At 40.6% G+C, this 25,614-nt stretch overlaps 2 protein-coding genes across 6 annotated transcripts in view; one reads left to right on the plus strand and one right to left on the minus strand.

The window, feature by feature from the left end:
* The window catches only part of Trpm6 (transient receptor potential cation channel subfamily M member 6), a 154,230-nt gene that overhangs the window by 93,014 nt on the left and 35,602 nt on the right, over positions 1 to 25,614 (plus strand). For all 5 annotated transcript variants that reach the window (XM_048332354.1, XM_048332341.1, XM_048332332.1 and 2 more), the window contains 6 exons: positions 2,853 to 3,027; positions 3,846 to 3,960; positions 7,237 to 7,430; positions 13,430 to 13,562; positions 20,807 to 21,933; positions 23,050 to 23,159. In XM_048332354.1, the coding sequence (XP_048188311.1) occupies positions 2,853 to 3,027; positions 3,846 to 3,960; positions 7,237 to 7,430; positions 13,430 to 13,562; positions 20,807 to 21,933; positions 23,050 to 23,159 (1,854 nt within the window). The remainder of the gene's footprint in view (positions 1 to 2,852; positions 3,028 to 3,845; positions 3,961 to 7,236; positions 7,431 to 13,429; positions 13,563 to 20,806; positions 21,934 to 23,049; positions 23,160 to 25,614) is intronic.
* Positions 195 to 12,161, minus strand: LOC125340631 (chromobox protein homolog 3-like). The gene is made up of 3 exons (XM_048332376.1): positions 11,725 to 12,161; positions 11,311 to 11,614; positions 195 to 205 (listed from the first exon to the last, which is right to left on the minus strand). Exons 1-2 carry the CDS (start codon positions 12,053 to 12,055, stop codon positions 11,322 to 11,324), a joined length of 624 nt encoding a protein of 207 aa, XP_048188333.1. The 5' UTR covers positions 12,056 to 12,161; the 3' UTR covers positions 195 to 205; positions 11,311 to 11,321.

Below are 25,614 nucleotides of genomic sequence, written 5' to 3' on the forward strand. Positions count from 1 at the left end.
TCTGTCCCTGAGCTTCTTTTTGCTCAAAGTTAGAGTCTTCCCACTTGAGCCACAGTTCAATTTCTGTCTTTTGTTTTCCTTTTTGTACTTCAGGTGGAGATAAGAGTTTCACAAACTTTCCTCCCTGGGCTGGCTTTGAACTGTGATCCTCAGATCTCAGCTTCCTGAGTAGCTAGGATTGTAGGTGTGAGCTACCAACACCCATCTTGCTCTGGTTATTCTTGAGATATAGTCTTGCTTTGCCCAAGTCAGCCTCAAATAGCTCCTTTTCATTTCAGCCTGCAACAGGACTAGAATGAAAAGTGTGAGCTACCATGCCTAGCTTCTGCTTGAGATGGGGTCTCAAGCACACTTTGCTTGGGCTTGATTCTCCTGGTCTCAGCCTTCTGAAAAGCTAGGATTATAAGCGTGAACCACTAGTGCCTACTGCACCTGTTATTTTTGTGTGTGTGGTTTTCTTTTTATGGTGCCAGATAACTTCATCATTTAAGTCTAATAGTTTAATTTTGAAATTGTTTCTAGAAGCAAAGACAGTGAGATAATTTCATAATTTAATTACTCCTTTCTATGTAATCACAGACACATATTTAAAAAATGTTTTGATAATGTATTGGATAGTTGGTCCAGATAATCAACTTACCCTTTTGGTTAGGCCAAATGGTACGTGTTTAGTCTTTAAGCACAATAATTCCAGAGGGCAGAGGGCTAAATTTCTTTCTTTCTTTCTTTCTTTCTTTCTTTCTTTCTTTCTTTCTTTCTTTCTTTCTTTCTTTCTTTCCTTCTTCCTTCCTTCCTTCCTTCTGTCCTTCCTTCCTCCCTCCCTCCCTCCTTCCCTCTCTTCCTTCCATCATCCCTCCCTCTCTTCCTTCCTTCCTTCCTTCCTTCCTTCCTTCCTTCCTTCCTTCCATCCTTCCTTCCTTCCTTTTCCTTCTTCTTTCTTCCTTTCCTCTTTCTTTTTGTGTCAGTCTGGGGGCTTGACCTAAGGGCCTGGTTGCTGTTCTTGAGCTTCTTTTCCTCAAGACTAGCATTTTACCACTTGAGCCACAATGCTACTACTGGATTTTTTCTGAATAATCTATTGGAGATAAGAGTCTTATGGACTTTCTTGTACCAATTTATACTTTCTGTATCAATTTATGCTTTTGCCATTCATTCTTTCTCTTGGTACTCATTCTGTGTGTGTGTGTGTGTGTGTGTGTGTGTGTGTGTGTGTGTGTGTGTGTGAGTGACTGGGGTTTGAACGCAGGACCTTGAGCTTGCTAGGCAAATGTAGCACTTGAGTCAAGTCCTTAATCCTTTTGCATTTAGTTAGGTTTTTTTTTTTCCTAAGATAGGGAACCAGGATTGCAAAGTGGGTCATCTGGATCCAGTATTCCATCTGAGATTGCTATGCAGTATGTTGGACCTTTCCATCTGCTATTCACAAGACTTAACCTGTAGAAGTACCACATCAGCAGCAACCTTGAGTGTTTTTTCTAGAATACTCATCAGAGGGAAGGGAGAAGTTCTAGAGGGTGAAGCATAGTCCTTTCACTAAGGAAGACGAGCCTTTGGGGCTCTAAAACATATTTTTTTTCCTGTTTTACACTTTTTTCTTAGAGCAGAAAGAATTTCTCTGCTCATGGTGCTATTGGCAGCTACTAGATGGATGGGGCTGAAGTAACTAGTCCATCTCAAGGACAAAGATCAATGGCTATGTGTCTAAGCAGACACTTAGGGTTACAGAATCCCCCCTATTCAGTATAGGGACTTCTAGAATGTCCTATGGCAGGGAATGAGAAGAGTGGAGGAAGTCTTGGGGCCTTTCATCACTCAGGACAGGAAATGATCCAAGTCATTGTTATTCGACATCCCATTGGCTAAAGTAGGCCTCATGGTCCAAGCCTAATGATAGCAAGATAAACAAATGAGCAACTCATGAAATCCAGAGGGAGAGTTTGCTCAACACACATTTAGTAGAAGAAGGGCAACTGGCTGGATTGGTTTCTCAGAGTTATCTTCCCAGAACATCATTTTGGGAGGGAGGAATCATGGAGCTAATTTTCTTAACCTGTGGCCCGGTTGGTGAAAAATCAGATGTTATTAAGTAAATGTTTTGTTCATTTTATTGCAGCTTAGAGAAAGAAGCACTGGGAGCTGGTGGCTCATGCCTGTAATCTTAGCTACTCAGGAGGTTGAGATCTGAGGATCATGGTTCAAAGCCAGGCTGGACAAGAAAGTCCTTGAGACTCTTATCTCAAAATTAACCACCAAAGGGGCTGGGAATATGGCCTAGTGGCAAGAGCACTTGCCTCGTATACATGAAGCCCTGGGTTCAATTCCCCAGCACCATATATATAGAAAACGGCCAGAAGTGGCGCTGTGGCTCAAGTAGCAGAGTGCTAGCCTTGAGCAAAAAGGAAGCCAGGGACAGTGCTCAGGCCCTGAGTTCCAGGCCCAGGACTGGCCACAAAAAAAAAAAAATTAACCACCAAAAAGCCAGAAAGGGGGCTGTAGCTCAAGTGGTAAAAGTGCTAGCCTTGAACTAAAAAGCTGAAGGACTATGCCCAGGCCCTGAGTTCAAGCCCTAGTGTAGGCACAGAAGAAGGAGAAGGAGAAGGAGGCGAAAGAGAAGGAAGAACTACACATCTATACTTTCTCCATATATACTGTTACTCAGAGCCCATTGTCTTGAAGCACATACTGTGAAGAAAATATGTAATAGTTTAGCCAAGGAAACTGGAGCTGTTCATGGATTAGGACATTTTAGGCATTTATATCTTATTGTCGATAATTGTAAGAGCTGAAGTGTTTGATTTGTTTTGAATTTTACATGTGTGGGAGAATCTCTGCTGTGCTGTGCTCTGTTGCAGGCAGGAAACATGTTCTACATTGTGATCATAATGGCCATCGTCCTGTTAAGCTTTGGGGTGGCGCGCAAAGCCATCCTTTCGCCAAAAGAGCCTCTGTCTTGGAGCCTTGCTAGAGATGTCGTATTTGAGCCATATTGGATGATATATGGAGAAGTCTATGCTTCTGAGATCATTGGTATGGATGGGAATTCACCAGCAGGCACAGATCTATCTATTGTAGGCACTTAGAGTAAGAAAAAATGTGGAAAGTAATAATGTGACCTTAAGAATGTATGAAGAGCCATGTGATGGAGGCTCCTGCCTATAATTCTAGTTATTCATTTGGCTGAGATGTGAAGATCATGGTTTGAAGCCAGTTAGGACAGGAAAGTCTGTGAGACTCTTATTTCCAATAAACTACTAAAAAAGCTGGAAGTGGGGTTGTGGCTCAAATGGTAGCCTTTAGCAAAAAAGCTCAGGGATAATGTCCAGGCTCTGAGTGACAGCCCCAGGACTGGCACACACATATTTTCTCTCTTTCTTCTCTCTCTCTCTCTCTCTCTCTTTCTCTCTCTCTCTCTCTCTCACACACACACACACGCATAGACACACACTGTATAAAGTGTCAGGTGCCAGTGGCTCATGCCTATAATCCTAGCTATTCAGGAAGCTGTGATAGGAAGATAGTGGCTCAAATTTATCTGGGGCAAGAAAGTCCATGAGACTTTTATCTCCAATTAACTACAACAAACAAACAAACACCAAACCCTAAAAACAAATCAGGAGTGGATCTGTTACTCAAGTAGTAGACTGTGAGCCTTGAGCAAAAATAGCTCAGGGATAGCATCTAGTCACTGAGTTCAAGGCTCAGGACTCACACACACACACACACACACACACACACACACACACACACACACACACACACGTATTAAAGCAGAGTTAACGGGCCGAGTGTGGAGGATCATAGAACTGTGATGTATATTATCTCTCATTCTTTTAAATTCTTTGTAGTTTGTACAGATGATACTTCCTGCCCTCCCGGGTCTTTCCTCACGCCGTTCCTGCAAGCTGTTTACCTCTTTGTGCAGTACATCATCATGGTGAACCTGCTGATTGCTTTCTTCAAGTAGGTGTTCCCAATTCCATATGGCTATCTTATTAAAATAAAAATAGAGGCAGGTTGTATATATTGAGAACATGCATTCCATGTTTTTTATTACTATGGTGTTTTTTCAGAAATTAATATTAAATTTTTTATTTCTGTGTCATCATCCTGGATCTTGAACTCAAGGCTTTGTCTTTGTTGCTGAGTTTATTTGTTCCAGGCTAGTCCTCTACCACTTGAGCCAGAGCTCCACTTCCAGCTTTTTGGTGGTTAACTGGAGATAAGGATTACAGGCTATACTATGGTCTTTTTTTAAAAATAGAGAATTAAGTTGTGCGTGCTGGTACTAGGGCTGAACTCAGGGCTGGGGTGGTATTCTTTAGTTTTTTTCACTCAAGGCTGATACTCTACCACTTGAGCCACACCTCCCTTCCAGGTTTCCAGTGGTTAATTGGAGATAAGAGTCTATAAATGTCCTGTCTGTGTTAGCTTCAAACTGTGATCCTGAGATCTCAGCCTACTGAGTAAGCTAGGAGTACAGGCACAAGCCAGTGGAATCTAGTACAAATATATTTTGTATTTTATTTTTATGTTAGATGACTCCTCTACTGGATATGTATTCCATGAAGTTAAGTATTTCTACTTTTTGCTCATGAATCTATCCTGAAACATAGAAAAGAGCATCTAGGCTATATTTGTTTAATAGATATTGAATAGATGAAAGAAACCAAGAGAAGCAATGGGCAGAGGCTGGTAAGTTCTAAGTGACAGAGACACTGGCAGTGCATGGGAAATTTTATTCACTTATTAGCTCACCAAGGAAGTAAAAATTGATGTGGAATCTAAAGGAAGTGGAGAAGACAAGCGCTAGAGGTAGGCAAAATAAATCAGCATGTAAAATGCCTGTTAGGGAGACAAACATACCTTTTGTCCTTACTTTGAGACTCTATGTTAGCCTGGAGCTGGTGACTCATGCTTGTAATCCTTGCTACTGAGAAGGCTGAGATCTGAGGATTGGGGTTAGAAGTCAGCCCAGGCAGGAAAAGTCTGTGAGGCTTTTATCTCCAATTAACCACCAGTAAGCTGAAAGTGGACTTGTGTGGCTCAAGTGATAGAGCTTTGAACAAAAAAAGCTCAGGGACAATGCTCAGGCCCTGAGTTCAAGCTCTAGTATTAGCACCAAAAATAAGTTAATTAATTAAACTAAATTAAAAGACCCTGAAATGCACTGTGAACATAGCCACCTGCTGTCAGACTGTCAGGACTTTGAGTTGAGGACAAGTGGTCTTTAGACTTGATATATGAGAATCACCTGGCAGGAGGGTTCCCCGAAACACAGAATAATGTCCACCCCACTAATTCAAATCAAGGAAAGCTCCAGAATGTTCTCAGGAGATGCTGATGCTGCAGGTTCGGTGAGCACACTTTGGGAAACAGCATTCTACCCTAGTTGTCTACGTGTTTGCTTTCTGTGAAGTGTCTCCTGTTCACCTCCATGGCTGGTATTTCCCAGGAGAGCTCTGGTCACCTTCTAACCATTGTTGGAAAAGTTTGGGTTATTTTTATGTATTGAGTTTGGATCCCCTCCCTACTCAAGTTTCTACTTTGCCATCTTCCACTGAAGAGAGTTAATTAACAACATTAAAAGGGATGTTCCATTGCGCTGTCCACTCATATCATGTTTGGAATCACTGTCTCATCAACCATAATTTTCGCCTGGAGTTTTACAATATCAGCCCTGAAAGTTTTCTTTTTATTTGTGATAAAATTTAAGGGGAAAATCCAAGTGACTTAGCAGATAAGGAGCTATTCTTATTGTGAAGTTCATATAAACAATTTGTCAAAACTCTTTTTGTAAGCTCTGCTTATCCATTCATTTTATGTTTTTACTTCTCTATCTTGTTTTCTTCATTAACACTACTTCATTTAGGGTATTTTTTCTGCTTTTCTGGGGCTTGAACTCAGGGCCTGGGTATTGTCCCTGAGCTTTTGTGTGCAAGTTCAGTACACTACCACTTGAGTCATATCTCCATGTCTGGCTTTTGGGGTGGTTAGTTGGAGATAATAGTCTCACGAATTTTCCTGCCCTGGCTAGCTGTGAACTACAATCGTCAGATGTCAGCTTCCTGAGTTGCTAAGATTATAGGTGTGAACCACCCCAGGCTCATTTAGGTGTTTTGGCTGGAGTTATTCTAGAAGTCCTTACATTTTATTTTAGGGAAATTATTTTAGTATATAAATATCCCGCTGCATGACAGAAGAACATTCTTAAGAAGGGAGTTGGTATTCTCAGTTAGAACCCTAAGTTAGGACTTTGTTTCATAATGGACAAGACTAAAGTGATTTGATTAAAATGGACAAGGGGAATATAAAAAGGATTTAACTGGGCAGGAAATAGTGCATCCTGAATCTATGTATCACCTTACAAATCCCATAACTTTTGTCTTTAAAATGTATCTTCAAGCCTAGTACCCACGACTCACACTTGTAATCCTAACTAGTCAGGAGGCTGATAATAGTTTGAAGCCAGCCTGGGCAAGAAAGTCCATAAGAATCTTACCCTTGTTAACTAGCAAAACCTGCCAGTGTAGGCATGGCCCTAGACGAAGAGTATCAGCCTTGTGCAAAAATAGCTAAACAAGAGTGTGATGTGCTCTGAGTTCAAGTCCAACAACTGGCAAAAATAAAATAAAATAAAATAAAATGAAATGAATGCATCTTCAAGCTGGGTTCTCATGAGTGAAGTCTATAATTCCAGATAGAAGAGACCTATTCAGAGGATTGAAGTTTCAAGCTAACATCACCCCCCCCCCCATAAAAGTTCACAAGACTCCTCCAAAATAACTGTAAAAAAAGCAGGGCTGAAGTATGGCAGTGGTAGATCAGCAGCAGTCTGAGTGAATGTATAAGGCTATTGAGGTCACATTGTGTTAGCTGCTTGCCATGAAAGGATAAATTACACATTGGAAAAGAGATTCTTGTGTAAGAAGAGATGGGACCCATCAATAACACTGACTATAAGATGCAGGCTTCTGTTGCCTGAAGTGAAAATATTTCCATTTTCTTACCTCTCTGATTTCTCTCTTTTGCTCCATTTTCTGCTTAGCCTATTTGATAGTAATGGGTAATTCACATATTTCATAGAAGAATTATAAAAGTACAGTGGATTTTGTTTGTATTGCCTAATGACTGGTAATGTCAGGTTAGCCAGTCAGCAGAGTAGGAAATTAAAAATAGATCTGTCATATTTCAAGATTGCATGCTAAAACCCAGTCCCTTTCTCTCTATGACCTACAGCAATGTGTACGTAGATATGAAGTCCATTTCCAACAAGCTGTGGAAGTACAATCGCTATCGCTACATTATGACTTACCACGAGAAACCCTGGCTGCCCCCACCCTTCATCCTCCTCAGCCACCTGTGCCTCCTCCTGCGAGGGCTGTGCTGTCAACGACGGTCACGTGGCCAGGACCAGAGCGATATGGGCCTCAGTAAGTTGTATTGATGGGGCAGGAGAAAGGGAGAGAGTAAAGGTGGGAGAGAGTAAAGGTTGGAGAGCAAGCACACTGACACACAGGGTGGAAGGCTCTGGTAGTTTGACAGTAGCATGTCACCTGATGCCCTGGGTCTGAGGAAATATATTGATGGCATTATTGGCTCTTTGCCATGATTGTCTGATTTCTAGTCATCTGGAAAACTTGTGTTTACTGACCTGGGCACTTGTCAGAATAGCTCTTGGGGAGTGAGTCACCTGACTCACTGTTAATTCCCTGTTGTGGCAGGGGGAATCCATGTAGAAAGGCTTTCCGGGAAGCCCAAAGTCTAGGGAAACAGACAGGCTCTGCTTAACTGATTAACCAGCATCTCAGTCTCTGAGTCTCTAACCTGCAGAGTAGATTCTTCTGCTGGTGGTTCTCAAAGAGCTATGACAGTTGCCAGTTGTTTATGCTTGTAATCCTAGCTACTCAGGAGGTTGAGTTCTGAAGGCCATGATTTAAAGCTAGCCTGGACAGGGAAGTTTATGAGATTCTTGTCTTTAATCAGCAAAAAGCCAGAAGTGAAGCTGTGGCTCAAGTAATAGTATACCAATCTTGAGTGAAAAAACTAAGGGGCAATGCCCAGGTAATGAATTCAAGTCTTAGGACCAGTGCACGTGCTCTCTCTCTCTCTCTCTCTCTCTCTCTCTCTCTCTCTCTCTCTCTCTCTCTCTCTCTCTCTCTCTTTCTCTCTCTCTCACACACACAGACACACTTTTATTCTAAAGAATATTGGCATGGAGAAATGAAGCTGTAGCTCTAGTGGTAGAGAACAAGCTTTGAGCAAAAAAGCTCAGGGACAAAGCCCAGGCCATGAGTTAAATTCCCAGATCATACACACACACACACACACACACACACACACACACTCACACACACTCACACACACATGCACACACTTAATTATGTAAAATTCAGAATAATGTTTACTTTGACGTTAAGGAGATTGAAATAAGTAGAGAAAGGATTACTGGAAGCTAAAAGTATTCTGGTCTTTACTTCAGTGCTAATTACAGAGTATTTACTTTGTGATAATTATGTATATCTTTATTTTTTATATTTTTCTATGTGTGGGTCATATTTCATACTGAGAAGAAACAATTCTCAGATTATACTCTCCAGTAGAGACAATGAAGAAGCTGTAGAAATCTTCCAAAATAAGAGATCAAGGATTCAAATATGAATAAAGTTACTACTAATAAAAAAAAGAATATTGGCTTGGGATGAATAAATTAGGGCATTCTTTGTTTCTTTTAAAATTGTAAATGTATGTATTCTGAAACGTTTTCTAATTCATCTTGTTTAAGTGTATCTTGACTTCATGATGCTGATGGGAATAACATGTTTACTGTTTTAAGAGAACCTAATTTCCATAAATCTGTAGTTCCTAACAAGGAAGGCCACAGTTGGTGTGAGTCCATTTCTAAGTCATTCCTCCATCGACACCAAGTAGCTGAAACAAAGTCACACTTCTGCTTCACAATTATTTAATCCAAAATACTTTAGAAAGCTGAAATGTGTTTTTTTTTAAATCCTCCTTATAGGTCCAGTAGAAGGAATTGATGTTTATTCTTTGTGTCTTAGGTAGTGTGATTTTCTTTTGGGTGGTGGTGGTATTAGAGCTTGAATTCAGGACCTGGGCTCTGTCCCTTAGCTCTCCTGTCAACTTTTGTCTGTTGTAGAAAGCCATCTCAGCCATTGGCTGCAGAATAACCTAAGAAAAAGACCCTGGAACTGACTAGTTTTACCCAGATCCTTTTGTATCATACAAGAGCAACTTTCCTGGGATTATATTTATCTTGTTTTATAGGAAACATGCCTCTAAAATGCAAGTAAAGTTTCTTGATTGAAAGTGAGTGTATTCTGTGTTCTGGAGAATATTTTTGACATTGCTTTCTGTCCCTTCAAGTAAGGATAGAGATAGTTATACACGGAACAGCAGTGCCACCTGATGGACAGTTACAGGAACATTTGTACTCAAGCTGTGCCTGTCACTGAAATTCATGCTTTTTTCTTTTCTTCCTTCCTTCCTTCCTTCCTTCCTTCCTTCCTTCCTTCCTTCCTTCCTTCCTTCCTTCCTTTCTTCCTTCCTTTCTTTCTTCCTTTCTTTCTTCCTTTCTTTCTTCCTTTCTTTCTTCCTTCCTTTCTTCCTTCTTTCTTTCTTTCTTCCTTTCTTTCTTCCTTTTCTTTCTTTCTTTCTTCTTTCTTTCTTTCTTTCTTTCTTTCTTTCTTTCTTTCTTTCTTTCTTTCTTTCTTTCTTTCTTTCTTTCTTTCTTTCCTTTCTTCCTTTCTTTCTTTCTTCTTCTTTCTTTCTTTCTTTCTTTCTTTCTTTCTTTCTTTCTTTCTTTCTTTCTTTCTTTCTTTCTTTCTTTCTTTCTTTCTCTTCTTTCTTTCTTTCTTTCTTTCTTTCTTTCTTTCTTTCTTTCTTTCTTTCTTTCTTTCTTTCTTTCTTTCTTTCTTTCTTTCTTGTATTCCTTCCCCAGCTCCCCCCTGCCCAGTTAGTTTCTGGTTACAGAACTAGTTCTTTTTAATTTGTTTAAAGTTATCTTTAAATAGTAATATAGTATGGCTTAAGTTGTAGAGTTCTCACCTAGCAAGCACAAGGCCCTGAGTTTAAACCCCAGTATCAACAACAACAAAACATGTAGTACAAAGGAAGTGCCATTTAACAAAGCAGTTTATAAATACAGCGTCTCTTTTCTTTTAAAAAGAATATAAAACTATTTATCGAACACTGTTCACCATATTTACAATAAAGTAAACAATATACAGTTGGTAATGTTTTGATTACTACAAAGTTGTTTTCCTGGCTGTTGTGGAACCAGTAACTGAATACTGGAAAAATAATCGAGCTTACATGTAAGGAATGAATTGGGTTAAAGAAAAAGTATATAGGCCAATAATTGTAAAATTTTTGTTCCTTCATTTAGCCCAGCAGGTCCTAAATACTTGAAAGCTCTAATCAGCTGATCTTACATTTGCATGAACTGAGTCTTAGATAGCCCAAGATGCAGGAGCTTTTAGTATTCACATTCTAGTATTCTGCAAAGGAATGCTTACTACAGAAACTTTAATGAAAGGATATCAAAATTTATCTTAGTTTTCTCATCTGGGTGAGGGAAGTTGTTAGTAGTGATCAAATTTTTCCCTTCAAGAAGATTTTGCAAACCTATTGCATTTTCTTATCTATGGCAGAGGCAGGTGGACCTAAAGTGTGAGGCTAGCCTGGCTACCTAGTAAGTTCAAGGCCAACCTGAGCTGCCTATAGACCTTTTCTCAAAAAACAACAACAAAAAACTAAAACAAGGGCCAGGATGTAACCCAGTGATACATCATTTGCCTACATATGCAGAGTTCTGGATCTGATGCTCAACAACTCTAAACAAGCAAAATCTATTAAACAAAAAACTACCTATGTAAGTATTTTATGTTTACACACATGCATACACACAAAAAATTCAGGATGGTCCTTCAACATAATTAAAGACAAATTGTTCTGGTTAAGTGATAACCAAAAGATGGCCTAATATTATATATTAAAAAAAACCACAACCTGCTCCTGAATGCAGAGAATATACTATGATATTAAAATTTTTTCTGATAAAGGAAGCAACTACAGAAAGCCTTTATTATATTTGTTCAAAGTAACAAGTACTGTTGAGAAAAAAAAATGAAAAACTCAATAACTACAAATACTACTTTCAAAACCAACATCTGAAACTTGATTTTTATTAGAATGTAGTTATTGTTTCACACCACTAACTAAAAAAAACCAAGACTCAGATTATATATATGTACACATATATACATATATGTATAAATATGTATGAAAAACAATGCAGACAATTATTGAGCTTCATCTTCTGGACAAGAATGCCAAGTTAGTCTCTTTTCATAAAAGGCAATTGTAATCTGAGGACACTTCCTATTCACCTCTTTTGCCGGCACCAAGTCAGTTCCATAGGAATCTTTCCATTTCATGAGAATTATCAATTCTCCACTGCTGTCTGTGGCACCAGACCCCTGCAAACCCCTTGGTTTGTCAGAAGCATCTCTTTTCTTCTTTGCTTTGCGATCATCAGATTCGCTGTCTGACAGAGAATTTCTTTTTGTATTATCCTTTTCTTTACCAGATTTTTTTGTCTTTTTTTTTTTTTTTTGGTACTGGGGATCGAACCCAGGACGTTACACTTGCTAGGCAAGTGTTTTGCCACTGAGCTACATCCTAGCCCCTCTTTACTTGATTTTTGAGGATTAAGAAGTGCTTCAATGAATTCTGGACAGTCTAAATTTTCTTCAGGTTCCCAAGTATTATCAGAATTTGTAAATCTCTTCCACTCCATGAAATATTCTTCCTTCCCATTCAGTGCTTTTTCCACAACAAATTCTTTAGGCTCTGTTTCTTCAAAGTTTTTACTCCTGCCATTCTGTTTCTTTCCCATGTTTTGCAATGTACACTTGTTAGAGGACATTTTTAATAGTAGACTTGAAGAGCTATGGCTCAGCTGCTCTGAGTCACAACCCTGTAGCAGCAGCATCTCAATATAACACATCTTGATTTGTGTCACCCATTCCATCATTCTTACTCCTCCATCTCATCCCTTCCCTTCTTATTTTTTTTTAGCATATACAATGAATTCTTCACTGCATTCTCCCCCACTTTTCTTCATTCACTAGCCCCTCTCTTACAAGTACCCATTCTTTCTAAGTATTTGCACCATTTGAGTTCTCCTAGGGTCTACCATATTTCAGTCAATTCACTGTAATCACTTGCATACCACCCAATATATTTACTTCTAGATTTATAGGTAAATTCTAGCTAATTCCACAAATGAGGGTAATCATGTAACCTTTGCCTCTCTAGGTCTGAATTACTTCATCTAATGTAATTTTTTCCAAGTCTTTCCATTTCCTAATGAATGGCACAATAACATTCTTTACAATGGTTGAGTAACATACCAATGCGTATATATAGTACATTTTCTTGATCAATTCATCCATCCAGGGGCATCTGGCTTAATTCCATAGCTTAGCAAATAGTACTGCAATGGATATGGTTGTGCTGGTGGCTTTACTGTAACCTGGTTTGTAGTCTCTTGTGTAAATGCCCAGGAGTGAAATTACTGTATTATAGGAATTTTCACTTTGGATAGTCTTGTCACAACTGCAGATTATTAACAGTATTACCTGCTATAATATGGAGGAAATTTTTTAGCCACCTTTCGTTGTGGTGGTGAGCTCAGTGGCCGTGTTTGTTTTAAATGCTATGTGGGGCCAATTTTCACAGCAGCAGCTCATCTATCCAGTATAGTTCTTACTGAATTCAAATAGTGATCTCTACACATATTTTCTCTATATATAATATAGGTATCATATGAAATATGTATTGATCAATTGTTTATATTATTGATAAGGCTATTAGAAGGCTATTATTGATAAGCAATTAGAAGTTATGCTTTGGGTATCAGTGTCTCTATTCCTCTACATAGTTCAAGGTTCAAGGGTCAACTGTATTTAGCTAGTTAGCTCCAGGGAAGGTATTTCACTTTTATCATGGTATGGTGTATGGCATTATGTAGTGGCAAAATAAGAGGTAAGAGGAAATAAGAGAGAATAGGGGAGAGAGAGAAACAAAGAGACAGATGGAGGAAGAAGAAGCTGAGAAGACGGAGAGAAAGAAGAAGAGAAGCAGTTGGTCACATGGAGAGATAGGAAGGAAGAAATCAGAGGCTTAATGCACTATCCCTTGAGAACTACATTAATCCTTTGCTTCTCCTCATCTCTCCATCTGCTCAGGTCCCAGCATCTCAGCACCTCCGCACCATCACACCAATGACCAACTTCCCAGCACAGGAAGCATGGGTGGTCAACCTCTAATCACAGTATGTTCTCTATCACCTTCCTGTCAAGGGCCAAGAAGGATTCTTTCTTATGTACAATGTTTATTTCCACAGAACTATATCTAAGTAAGGAGGATCTGAAAAAGCTTCATGACTTTGAAGAGCAATGTGTGGAAAAATACTTCCACGAGAAGGCAGAAGGTCTGAATTGTAGTTTTGAGGAACAGATCCGAGTGACATCAGAAAGGTAAAAATGACTGTGTTCTTATATTCCCAAACTCCTATCCAAACCCAGTCCTACTAGTCTGCATAGAAGTATAGAGAGAACTATTTTCAAATCTGAGGTCTTAGTTCTGTACAATTGGAAGTATATATGAATATATGAGTCATTGTGTATTTATTATAACATCTGCTTTGTTCTAGGCCTGTTCTCATTTCTAGGGGACAGAGTGGGGAATGAGAACTAAGTCATTGGCCTTTTAGTACTTCCTTCCTCATGTGTGCATATGGAGGGATTCAGGAAGCACATAGAACAAACATATGACTTAAGATAAACAAGGAAAAGAACTCTGAAGAATTCTAAGTAGTCATGGGAAGAGGAGGAATGGGGCTGTGACACCCCATTGGGTTAGAGGTTGGATTGGACTAGTTTTGATAGCCTGGTCCTGAAGGCTTGTGGTAAGGAGTTTGCAGACATGTCTAAAGGAGTGGGAGTACAACAGGTGGGGCCACCAGGTGTGGTAGTGCAATGTTATGGTCCCCTGAGGAAGCATGGTGAGTCTGGCCATATTAGGTAGGCCTCAGAGAAGGTGAGTAATAAGCATGCTGCCTGTGGGGTGTGGAGATCTCAGAGTCTGAGGAAAGAGGAGAAGGTGTGCTGGAGAAGAGAGCATGGTAGGAAACTAGTGGGATCAAAGCATAGTGGATGTGTTTCTCAGTGTGGCACATGGCTTTCTGCTAAGGTGGGAAGACTTTATGGAAATGGTAGAAATGAGACCCAAGGATATATCATGAACAAGATGGGCCACACAGTGGTGGTGGTGGTGATTGGGTTGCACTACTCCTCAGGCTTTGATTTGATGTGTTGTCCTTGGGTTGATGTTTGGAGACTGTCTATTAACCACAGGCATGGTTTCAAAAGACATTTCCCTTCTTGTGTGTGATGGTAAGTGATTTGATTCAGGAAGATCTGAGTCCATGCCATTGCTGGTTATATCACTGGGTAGAAGTGTCCTGGCTTCATGGTTTGGTTTGGGCCTTATGGTAAGGTTGAGGATCTGCAGATACTTGAGCTGCTGAGGAAGCTTCAGGGTGGGAGAGAAAAAACCCGAACACATTCCAGTTCCAACAGGCAGTAGCTCAAGTTATTCTTGGACCAGATGGTTCTCTAATGATTGACATGTCTCCATGGAAGAGCTGAGTAGTCTGACAGGATTAAGACAGCAAAGGAGACAGACAGTTAGAAAACAGGGATTCCAAGCCATTTTATTCATGAATAACATGAAGAAACATGTTAGATACCTATAGGCTGGGCCTAAGAGTGTTTTAGTAAAAGCAGCAGAACCTTCTAGTTTCTGCAAAGCAACCTAGACAACTATTATCATAGTCCACACAGAGGTGTTCTCAAGTCTATCAGTAATAATTTCCCCTTGTCTTGGTCATTTTTGCAGCAATCTCCAACTCCCCAAATGTTAGTTTGGATTAGTTACAAATGGCTCCTGGTCTGTAATCATTGTGACCTGTGGCTCAATCCGGTGATTTTTGTTGTTGGTTGTGGAGCTTGAACTCTGGACCTGGGTACTGTCCCCGAGTTTTTTGTTCAAGGCTAGTGCTCTACCACTTGAGCCACAGCACCACTTCCATTTTTCTGGTGGATAAATGGAAATAAGAGTCTCACAGACTTTCCTGTTTCCTTGGACTAAAACCCTCCTACTGTTACTTTCTAAGTATCTGGGATTACAGGCATAAATCACCACATTTGAGATTCATGTGACTCATTTAGCTGGAGATATTTAGAAAAGTCTGGATATGGGGCTGGGGATATGGCCTAGTGGCAAGAGTGCCTGCCTCATATACATGAGGCCCTGGGTTTGATTCCCCAGCACCACATATACAGAAAATGGCCAGAAGTGGCGCTGTGGCTCAAGTGGCAGAGTGCTAGCCTTGAGCAAAAAGAAGCCAGGGACAGTGCTTAGGCCCAGAGTCCAAGCCCTAGGACTGGCAAAAAAAAAAAAAGTCTGGATATATGAATGGAATTCCTGGCAGAAACTTAGAACTAGATGAGAAGATGACCTGTCTATTTGGAGAGCCAAGTGCAGTTGATATCCATGTATTATAGGAAACAAAATTGTGTCAGAGAAAGGAAGTTGAATGAGGAAAGTCAGTGTGCTAATTGTCAAACTCTTGGAGCTGAAACAATTGCAAAATAAAGATGGAGGAAGGGGTAGAGGGAGAGAGACTGGGAGAGGAAAAAGAGAGAGGGAAAGAACTAGAGGGTGGAAGACTCACAAAAAAAGATTTGATTGGAGGCATACCAGGAGAACTAGCAGAAGGAACTATGAGAAGTTAGGTGAATATAGAGTAAAAACTTGAGAGCCAAAGAAACAGTGACAATAATATAAAAAATTTAAAAAAGCATATACCACTGGATTTCTCTTGGCCTCTTTTCTTGGTATGTAAAGAGAGAATTAATTATAAGTTGTATGGGTATGTAGGTTCTGAAAAATCTTGATACCTCCAAAGAATTTTCAATTTGATTGTGAAGCTCTAATTTAGAAATAGTTCAGGATGTTCGGGTGTCACACAGGAATGAAGACACCAACCCAACAGGAACTCAGCAAGGGAAAATTTACTTCTGTGGAAGGGTGCACCATCAGCCAGGTGGTTTGGCCAAAGCAGGAACTTTTCAGAAAAAAATGATTCATTCAAGATTAACAAAAACTACTTTGATAAAAGACCCCTTTCTCATAGGCAGTGTAATGCTCTTGATACATTTTACACATGAAGCATCACATTTGAGAAATATTGTGTACTGTGAGAAATGTCAGTGCTTTCACACAGTGGCTCTTTTGTGCATCAACTAGGGAGAGTTAGCCTGACCAGATACCATTGCTTTCTCGCCATGAAGCCTTATTGGGCAGCATCTGTAAACAGCTCCCAGCATCTGAAATCTTGGTGGTCGCTCCTGTGTACTTCTTGATGCACTTGGACTGTCCTGCCCCTCTACCTTACTTCTCACAAATTCATGTTGATCCCTAAAGGGTTATTGAAGGGTTTAAAATGGAATATCATGCGTGGATACATGGGTTTGGTACCTAGTCACATGTCCCAGGCTCTGACACCCAACCTCTTCAGGAGGATGGGGTGAGCTGTGATGTGGGCCAAGTAAGATGGTGGGTATGGAACTTGAGAATAATGCCTGGCCCAGAGTGAGCACCAAGGCCATGGTTATGGCGATGATTCTAATTCTCCTTGCTGCTCTCCTCTTTTCCGGGGACCTTGTCCACCCTGACAATGGTGGCATGTTCATTTTCCATCTACATTCACATCTCACCTAGGAGCAACTGAAATGACAGGAGTTCATTCAGAATGACAGTGAGGCTAGAAATGAATGCAGCTGTTGGTCTAGGAAGATAATTAAGTATGCTTCACAGGACAGGCACTTTAGAAAATAAGAATCTGTAGCCAGGCACCAATGGCTCACATCTGTAATCCTAGCTACTCAGTAGGCTGGGATATGAGAATCAAGATTCAAAGCCAGCCCTGGCAGAAAAGTCCATGAGACTCTTATCTTTAATTAATTACCAAAAAGCTATGGCTCAAAGTGGTAGAGCACAAGCCTTGCACAAAAGAACTCAGGAACAGTGCCCAAGTCCTGAGTTCAAACCCTATGACTGACCAAAAAAAAAAAAAAAAAAAAAAAGAATCTGTAAAAGCAAAAGAACCCTATCTGAGGTAAGCTGGTTGATTGTGAAGCAAGTCCTTATGTGCACACATTTCCTGGGGCTGTTGAATGGTTGCTAGTCTCCTTTGTGTCTGTTTGATGTGACTGCTGCTAATGGGTCTTGATAAGCCCCATTACCATCATCCATACTGCACTATTTTTGAATTCAATGTACTTGGTGGAGAGACTCCAATTAAGCATATTTGGAAAAGGCTATACAAAATATGGTTTGTGCTCTTTTCATATAACTCTTGCTAATTCTAACTTTGCAAGATCAAGTAATGTTTATTAAGGAATTACTGAGTGACAGAAGTTGAATTGTACAGAAAGAACAAAGGATTCTATTCATGTACAATTTGATGGAAATGGAAAATACTACTTTATTCCCTTACATTTTTCTTCTGTGCCACAGAAACAGAACTCAGGGACTAGGTGTTATCCTTGCTCTTTTAAGTTCAAGACTAGTATTCTACCATTTGAGCTACAACTCTACTTCCAGCTTTCTAGTGGTTAACTGGAGATGAATCTCATGGATATGCCTGCCCAGGCTGGAAAATCAAACCTCAATTCCTAGATCTCAGCTTCCTGGGATTACACGCATGAGCCACTGGCTCTTTTTAAAAATCTTTGATAGTACTTGGGTGTGATCTCAAAGCCTCACATTTGCTGGGCAGGTGCTTTACCACTTGATCTATACCCTTAGTCCTTTTTGCTTTAGTTTTGTTTTTTTTTTCAGGTAAGGTCTTGCTATTGCAAAGGGCCATTCTGGGACTTTGATTGCCTACTTGTACCTCCTGAATAGCTGAGATTGCAGGTGTGATCCACCATGACTGTTTGTTGAGATAGAAATTGCTTGGCTGGCCTTAAATCAAGATTCTCTTGATTGCTGCCTCATGAGTAGCTGGGGTTACAAGTATCAGTCACCATGCCGGATTCTGTTTTATTTCTTAATTCCTACTTACAGAGGTTCCAGACAGGATTGGAAAGTATTTCAATTCCTATGCTTTGAGATTTAGAGGGAGGAAGTCTGATTCTGTTTTGAGATTTAAAGGGATAGGGCCCAGACTGTGAGTTCAAGCTCCAGTACTGGCACCAAACCAAACAAAAACAAAAACAAAAACAAAACAAGAAAAGAAATCGCCAAAGAAAGCAATAGTCAGAAATGTATGATTTTTTAAATGACTACATAATGTTCCATCTGTTAATAATGTGAGAAATATTTGTGTGCTCTAGCATAGTGAAGTTAACTATCTTGTATTTCAGTATTACATTCCTGCCTCTATGGAGTTGTTTTAATCTTTTAAAAAAATTCTATTTGGAAACAGATGTTGTTACAATGTAGACAAAGTTACTATTATGGTAATTTTTATCTCTGCAATTGAATGAGGGTGATGATTTCTCTTGTTTCCTTCCCTTTTGTATTTCATATTTGGTGAATTAAGTATTCGTGTCTCTGTGGGTGTTTTTACTTCTTCAAAGGTTCTGAAAAGATTTTAGTTATTAGAGGTTACTTGAATCCCTAATCATATTTGCTAGGGTGAGGATTTTCTGATTGGATTTTATTTGGAAACTTTGTATTATGTTTTTAAATGCAATTTGCTTTTATGTCTTCAAGACTTACTTAGTTTGTAGCTTATCCATGGACTGTTGAAGTTGAGTGAGGATATCATTGAAGGAAAGTACTCCAAACTGGGTGCTTTTCTATTCATAGAAAGTTATTATCTCTCATTTCTGAAAGCTGAAAATCTTGTGTGTGGGGTTGGCAGCCTGCATTCCCCATGATAACTCTAGAAAAGATCCCAGCATTCCTGGTTTAGCTTCTGATGTCTGCTGGCAACTCTTAGTGTTCCCTAGTTGTGACTGTCCAGACTAACCCTGGGGTTGTCTCCTTTGTCTTTTCCATCATCTCTCCTCCATGTGCCTGTGTCTTCTCTCTATGTGCATATGCTAACATTTCCCTCCACATGCCAGTCAGATGGGATTCCATTGTAAATTAGTTGAACGCAATTCAGCCTAATGTTAACTCCATCACCTCTGTACATTCTCTTTCTAAATAAGGTCTCATGATGGATACTGTGGCTAACACTTTGTATGCCCCCCCTTTTTTGAGGGACATGAAACAAAACTACTCCCCATCAGAGTCATTTGCAGGGATAACTACAGATAAGTATTAGTCAATATTTTCCTCAATGGAATTAATATATTTAGTTCAATTTATTTGTTGTTTACTTGTATACATGTACAGATGAAAATGCGTTGTTTTCACATGAGTCAAATCAATGGCTGGACATCATAATTTTTTAAATACATTTTTTGAGTTAGTACCTCAGTATGTAGGCCAGGTTGGTTTTCAGTTCATAATTCTTCTGGGACAGCCTCCCAAGTGTTGAGATTATGAGCATGTGCTACCATGCCAGGAAAGTCAAAATACATCATAATCTAAGGTAAATTATTCACAATAATGTTTAAATTTAGCCTTAGGCTTTTCCTGAGTATGGATCTTTTAAAGTGGATTTTGTTTTGGACTTGTGAAAACTACAGAGTTGGAGGTTTGGTGTTTTTTTTTTCTTTCTTTCTTATTTTTCTTTTTATTTTGGTATCTTCTTCAGGTTGTCCTTTTTCTATGAAAATCATACAATTCTTGTCCGTAGGAGATATTCAAGTGTTTGTCATGTTGAAGACATTAGTGACGTGGAATGGAATTACTTATCAGAGTGTTAAAGGAAAAACTGGCAAATTAGGAAACGTGGTTCTGAACTACTAGACAGGAATGAGGGCTAGGACAGAATATTCATAATTTTTTCTTTGGAAGTAAAGGAGGCATGAGCTCACCTGAGATAAGGCTGATACCGGAAAACCTCAATATTAGTCCTTTGTCTCTATGGTCTTGAAGAATGAGTCTAAGGTTACAGAAGTCTAAGGATAGGGAAGATTTATTGAAGGAAAAGGTAAGCAGAGCTCCTGTTAGATGAAAGGAGTCCCACAGAAGGACTCTGCTTGGGGTATATGGTGTAGTGATGAATAAGGTGTCTCTAGGAGAGCCTTGTGTCTGTTAAGATCATTGGACAGCCTGCAGGCCATATCAGTCTCCAGGCCCAATCAGAGGCTCCATACAGCCGGCACAAGCTTTCCACATATCTTTTAGCCCTTCTGATTGGTTGTCCATTCCAGCATATACCCCTGGGGTTCAGTCAGTCCTCAGTATGTGTGCAAATCACCCAGGGGGTAGTGGACCATGACATGAGGCTCAGAGGCCCAAATACTTGACTACTGAAGGCCATGTGATGGGATGTCTAGAGGCTTGGATACAGGCCTGCTCGAGGCCATAGTGAAGGATGCAGAATCTCTATGGGGAAGGGGCGTTTTCCCTGATTGCCTAATAACACTGTTTCTGTTCTCAAGACTACCTACTCTGTAGGGCAGCTTCACTTTGGCAAGCTTAGGTAACATGAGGTAAGGCTTAGCCACCCCGTCTGGGAAGAGGAGCAAGAATGCCTCCCAGTGGCTTACTGTGCTGTTTTGGTTTTGCTCCTTCCCTTCCCCATTAGGGTTACAGAGATGTACTTCCACCTGAAGGAAATGAATGAGAAAGTGACTTTTATCAAGGACTCCCTGCTGAGCTTGGACAGCCAGGTGGGACACCTCCAGGACCTGTCCGCCCTGACCGTGGACACCCTGAAAGTCCTCTCTGTGGTGGACAGCTTGCAGGAGGACAAGGCTCTGCTGGGGAATGCTAGGCACTCAGCTGGCAGAAAACTTCCTCACAGCTGGAACAACTTGGTCTGTGCCCAGTTTCTCAGCAGCCCTGAGATCTCTGAAGGGAAGAAATTCCAGTATTATAGCATGCCCCCCTCTTTGCTGCGGAGTCTAATGAGAAGCCAGCTTCCCCCCAGACCACAGAGGGGGTCCTTTCTTGAGATTACTCCCACTCCAAAAGAGACCTCCAATGGAAGAGATGGCCAAGTGGAGCAAGAAACAGAAAAAAGCACAATTGCTTCTGGGGTGTCCTCAAACAGGCAAGCACCCTCTAAGTATGGCCAGTTTCTCCTGGTCCCCTCTTATTCAAAGCAATGTCTTGTGTCTACAGAAGCTGTCTCACCTCTGTGCAACCCCTATGTAGAAGCAGATATGCCCGGAATGGACCAGGTGTCCAAGAGCAAGGTCCCTGTTCACCTGCCTGAGAAAACCCTTGGGGTCTCTAACCAAGTATCAGTGGCTGACCCTGAAAAGCAGCAGGAGATGATGCCTCAGGTGTTGGATGAACAAGAGGAGATGGAGCAAGTACCATCCAGAGCAATGAGGTCACTCCCTTCCCAAGCTAATAGCACGCCCGCGCATAGCCGAGTGGGATACGTCAACTGGGCGTTTTCGGAAGGTGATGAGTCTGGTGTGTTGAGTCTCACAAGACAATGGCAATCCTGCTTGCCTTCCACTTGTTCCAGTGACTCCACACAGAGCAAATCACAAAGCTCAGTGCACACTGGAGGTGGAACACTCTTGGATAACTCCACAAGACTGGCCTGGAGTAATGACTGCTCCGAGGACTCCGGCCCATGGCTCCGACCCAACATATCCTTCTGTATCAATCCTTTCCGCAGACACCGATCCCTCATTCGGAGCCATAGTTTTAGATTCCACAAGAAGGAGAAGCTGATGAAGTTCTGTAAGATTAAAAGTAAGGAGTAAAAGTTTTTGTGTCTGTGCTTATCCTGGGCCTTGACTTCAGGGCCCTGGGTGCTTTCTTAGTGCTTGTGATCAAGGTTGGCTCTCTACCACTTGAATCACAGCTCTGCTTCTGGCTTTTTGGTGGTTAATTGGAAATAAGTGTCCCATGGACTTTTCTGCATGGTCTGGCTTCAAATTTCAGTCTTCAGATTTCAGCCTCCTGAGTAGCTAAGATTATAGGTGTGAGACTCCAATAATGAACATTTTTAAAAATCAGTCTTTTGCATTGGTCCTCCCCCCTTCACCCTCCCCTCACCCCAGTACTGGGAATTGGGCTCAAGGCCTTGAGCTTGCTAGGTAAATGCTCTACCACTTGAACCACGCCCCAGTCTTTTTGCTTTTACCTTGCTTTGCAGATAGGGTTTCACACTAACTATGCCTGAGGACAGTCTTTGTTTTTTTTTTTTTTTTTTTTTTAATGCCAGTTCTGGGGCTTGAACTCGCAGCTTGAGCACTGTCCTTGGCTTCTTTTTGCTCAAGGCTAGCACTCTGCCACTTGAGCCACAGCGCCACTTCTGGCTTTTTTTCTATATGTGTGGTGCTGAGGAACCGAATCTAGGGCTTCATGTATACGAGACGAGCACTTTACCACTAGGCCATAGTCCCAGCCCCTGGGGACAGTCTTGAAACACTATTATCTCATCTCTGCCTCCAGACTGGGCTTACAAGTGTGAACTACCACACTCTGCCCTCCATTTTTAGAATGGGTGTAATTCTTCCCATTCTCTCATCTTTTCCATTGAACAACATTACAGATGAGGATGTGGCTCAAGTGTACAGTGCTTGCCTAGCAAGTGGAAAACCCTGAGCTCAGTTCCCCAAACTCACAAACATCCCAAATCTCCTTTCTTTTTTTAAAAAAATTTCTTTCTTGCCAAAGTGATGTACAGATGGGATAAAGTTTCATATGTAAGGCAGTGAGTACATTTCTTATCCAACTTGTTACCTCCTCTCTCATTCCCCCCTCCCCATTTCCCTCACCCCCCAGGAGTTAATCAGTTGGTTTACACCATCTCCTTTCTATATACTACCTTCACCTCTCTCATAGAAACCAATTTCCTTGTAGGACATTCAAGATCCTCTGAGACAGGGTCATCATGGATCAAAGCAAAGATACTAACCAAGGATAGAAGACTGTCAAAGAGAAAGACAAAAGCTCAAGCCCTACAAGTGCCAGTAAGTGGACTGTGTTCAGTGTTTTGGTTTTGGGCAGTTGACCTGCCTTTCCTGAGTATCTTTATCTATATATTTGTTTGTGGCTGTGTTTACTTGTGTGTGTGTGTGTGTGTGTGTGTGTGTGTGTGTGTGTGTGTGTGTGTGTGTATGTGTGATCAGAGTTGCATGGACTTCAACTAATTTATATGTTCATGTAGAAAAACATTTATACTGAGCAATGACTGGTGGCTCATGCTTAGTAGTCCTAGTTACTCAGGAGGCTGAGATCTGATAATTAGGATTTGAAGCTAGCCCTGGCAGGAAAGTCAGTGAGACTCTTAACTTCCAATTAACTATCAAGAAGCCAGAAATAAGCTGTGGCCCAAGTGATAAAGCACCAGCCTTGAGTGCAAAAAAAAAAAAAAAAAAAAAAAAAAGAGCTAGAGCTCAAGGCCCTGAGTTCAAGCCCAGTACTGTCAAGCAAACAGAGTCATAAATAAATAAATATATAAATAAATAAATTCCAAACCCAAACTCAACCCTCCCCCCAAATTTGCATTGTTTTCTCTACCACTGGCTTTTGATCTGTAAGATTTCCTTTTGTGCTGTTTTCTTTGGTTTGTCTTGCTCTTCTCTTGAGTTTGTAGGTTAGAAACTTTGGTCAGTGATTTGGGACTTTCTTCTTTACTAATATGGCTATTTAGTTCTCCAAAATTTCCTCTAAGAAATGACTTAGTTCTATTCTATAAATTCTGATATATTGTTTTCATTTTTTTTGGCCAGTCCTGGGCCTTGGACTCAGGGCCTGAGCACTGTCCCTGGCTTCTTCCCGCTCAAGGCTAGCACTCTGCCACTTGAGCCACAGCGCCCCTTCTGGCTGTTTTCCATATATGTGGTGCTGGGGAATCGAACTGAGAGCTTCATGTGTAGGAGGCAAGCACTCTTGCCACTAGGCCATATTCCCAGCCCCTATTGTTTTCATTTTTATTCAATGATTTTCCTATATAAATATATATATGAACATATACATGTCTCATATGTATGTATATTTATATACATATGTATATTATATATTTTTTATGTTCACATGTATATATGAAAATATAAGTATATATAAAAATATATATCGTTTGGGAATCTTGATCTGAACTGGCAATTTTGAAAGAATTTGCTTTCATGGTTTTAATCTCTTGCTTCATTTTTCTATTTTGCACTTGTTTTTCCTAAGAGTAATCTGGATGCTTAAAAAATTGCCTCAGTTTCCTTTAGGCTGAAAAGCACAAGCAAAGAAAAAGTATTGAGGGCTGAGGCTGGGGATATGGCCCAGTGGCAAGGGCGCTTGCCTCGTATACTTGAAGCCCTGGGTTCGGTTCCCCAGCACCACATATACAGAAGTGGCGCTGTGACTCAAGTGGCAGAGTGCTAACCTTGAGCAAAAAAAAAAAAAAAAAAAAAAAAAAAAAGCCAGGGACAGTGCTCAGGTCGTGAGTCCAAGGACTAGGACTGGCAAAAAAAAAAAAAAAAATGTATTGAGTCAGTTATGTAAAATCACCATGAGGAGGAGATTTCCATTGATAACAAAGTCTTTTCTCTCAGGGAAAATGCCATGAGCTACTACTGATCCTACACAAATGCATGTAAAGCCTAGTGCCAGTAACTCACTCCTGTAATCCTAGTACTCAGGACATTGAGATCTGAGGATTGTGATTCAAAGCCAGCTAGGGCAGTAAAGTTGGTGGGACTCTCATCTCCAATTAGTCACCAAAAAGCCAGAAGTGGAGCTGTGGCTCAAATGGTAGAGCACCAGCCTTGAGTAAAAAAGCTAAAAGACAACAGAACCTAGGCCCTGAGTTCAAGCCCAAGGACCAGCATATGGACAAAAAAAGTATGTAAAAGATTAAGTTTTAGAATACTTCATATGCCCTGAGTTCAACTAGGAATCAGTTGACTGTGCTCAAGTACTGAAGCTTACATTTGCCTATTAAGATACGAAGTGTAGCAATTTACCTAATTTGTTTTCTGTCTTTGGGAAACATAGGGCATTTTATTGGCTATTGATTATTTCAGTGTTGGAGAAAGGGAAACACAGAGATATTGAACGATTTGCCCAAGTTCCCATAACTGACAGGGCTAGAATTCCATTACAGATGTTTTAAGTCTGTACCATTTCCTTCCCTTTCTGCTCATTGTTCTCAAAATAATAGTCTCCAGTCCTTGGAACTCATTAGATATTCAAATCCTCCTTCTGAATCCTCCTTACTGAATAGTGGTTCTGAAGGTGATTTGTGGTTTCAATCCAGGTCCTATTTCCCTGAGCTTTGGTGTCTTCTTTTTCTTTTTTCCTGTGCCAATACTGGTGCTTGAACCCAGGATCTGCGTGCTGTCACTTAGCTTTATCTGCTCAGGGCTAGAGCCAAACCTACACTTCCAGCTTTTTGGTATATTTTTTTGCCAGTCCTGGGGCTTGGACTCAGGG

The sequence above is a fragment of the Perognathus longimembris genome, chromosome 1 (genome assembly GCF_023159225.1).
Source record: "Perognathus longimembris pacificus isolate PPM17 chromosome 1, ASM2315922v1, whole genome shotgun sequence".
Taxonomy (NCBI): Eukaryota; Metazoa; Chordata; class Mammalia; order Rodentia; family Heteromyidae; genus Perognathus; species Perognathus longimembris.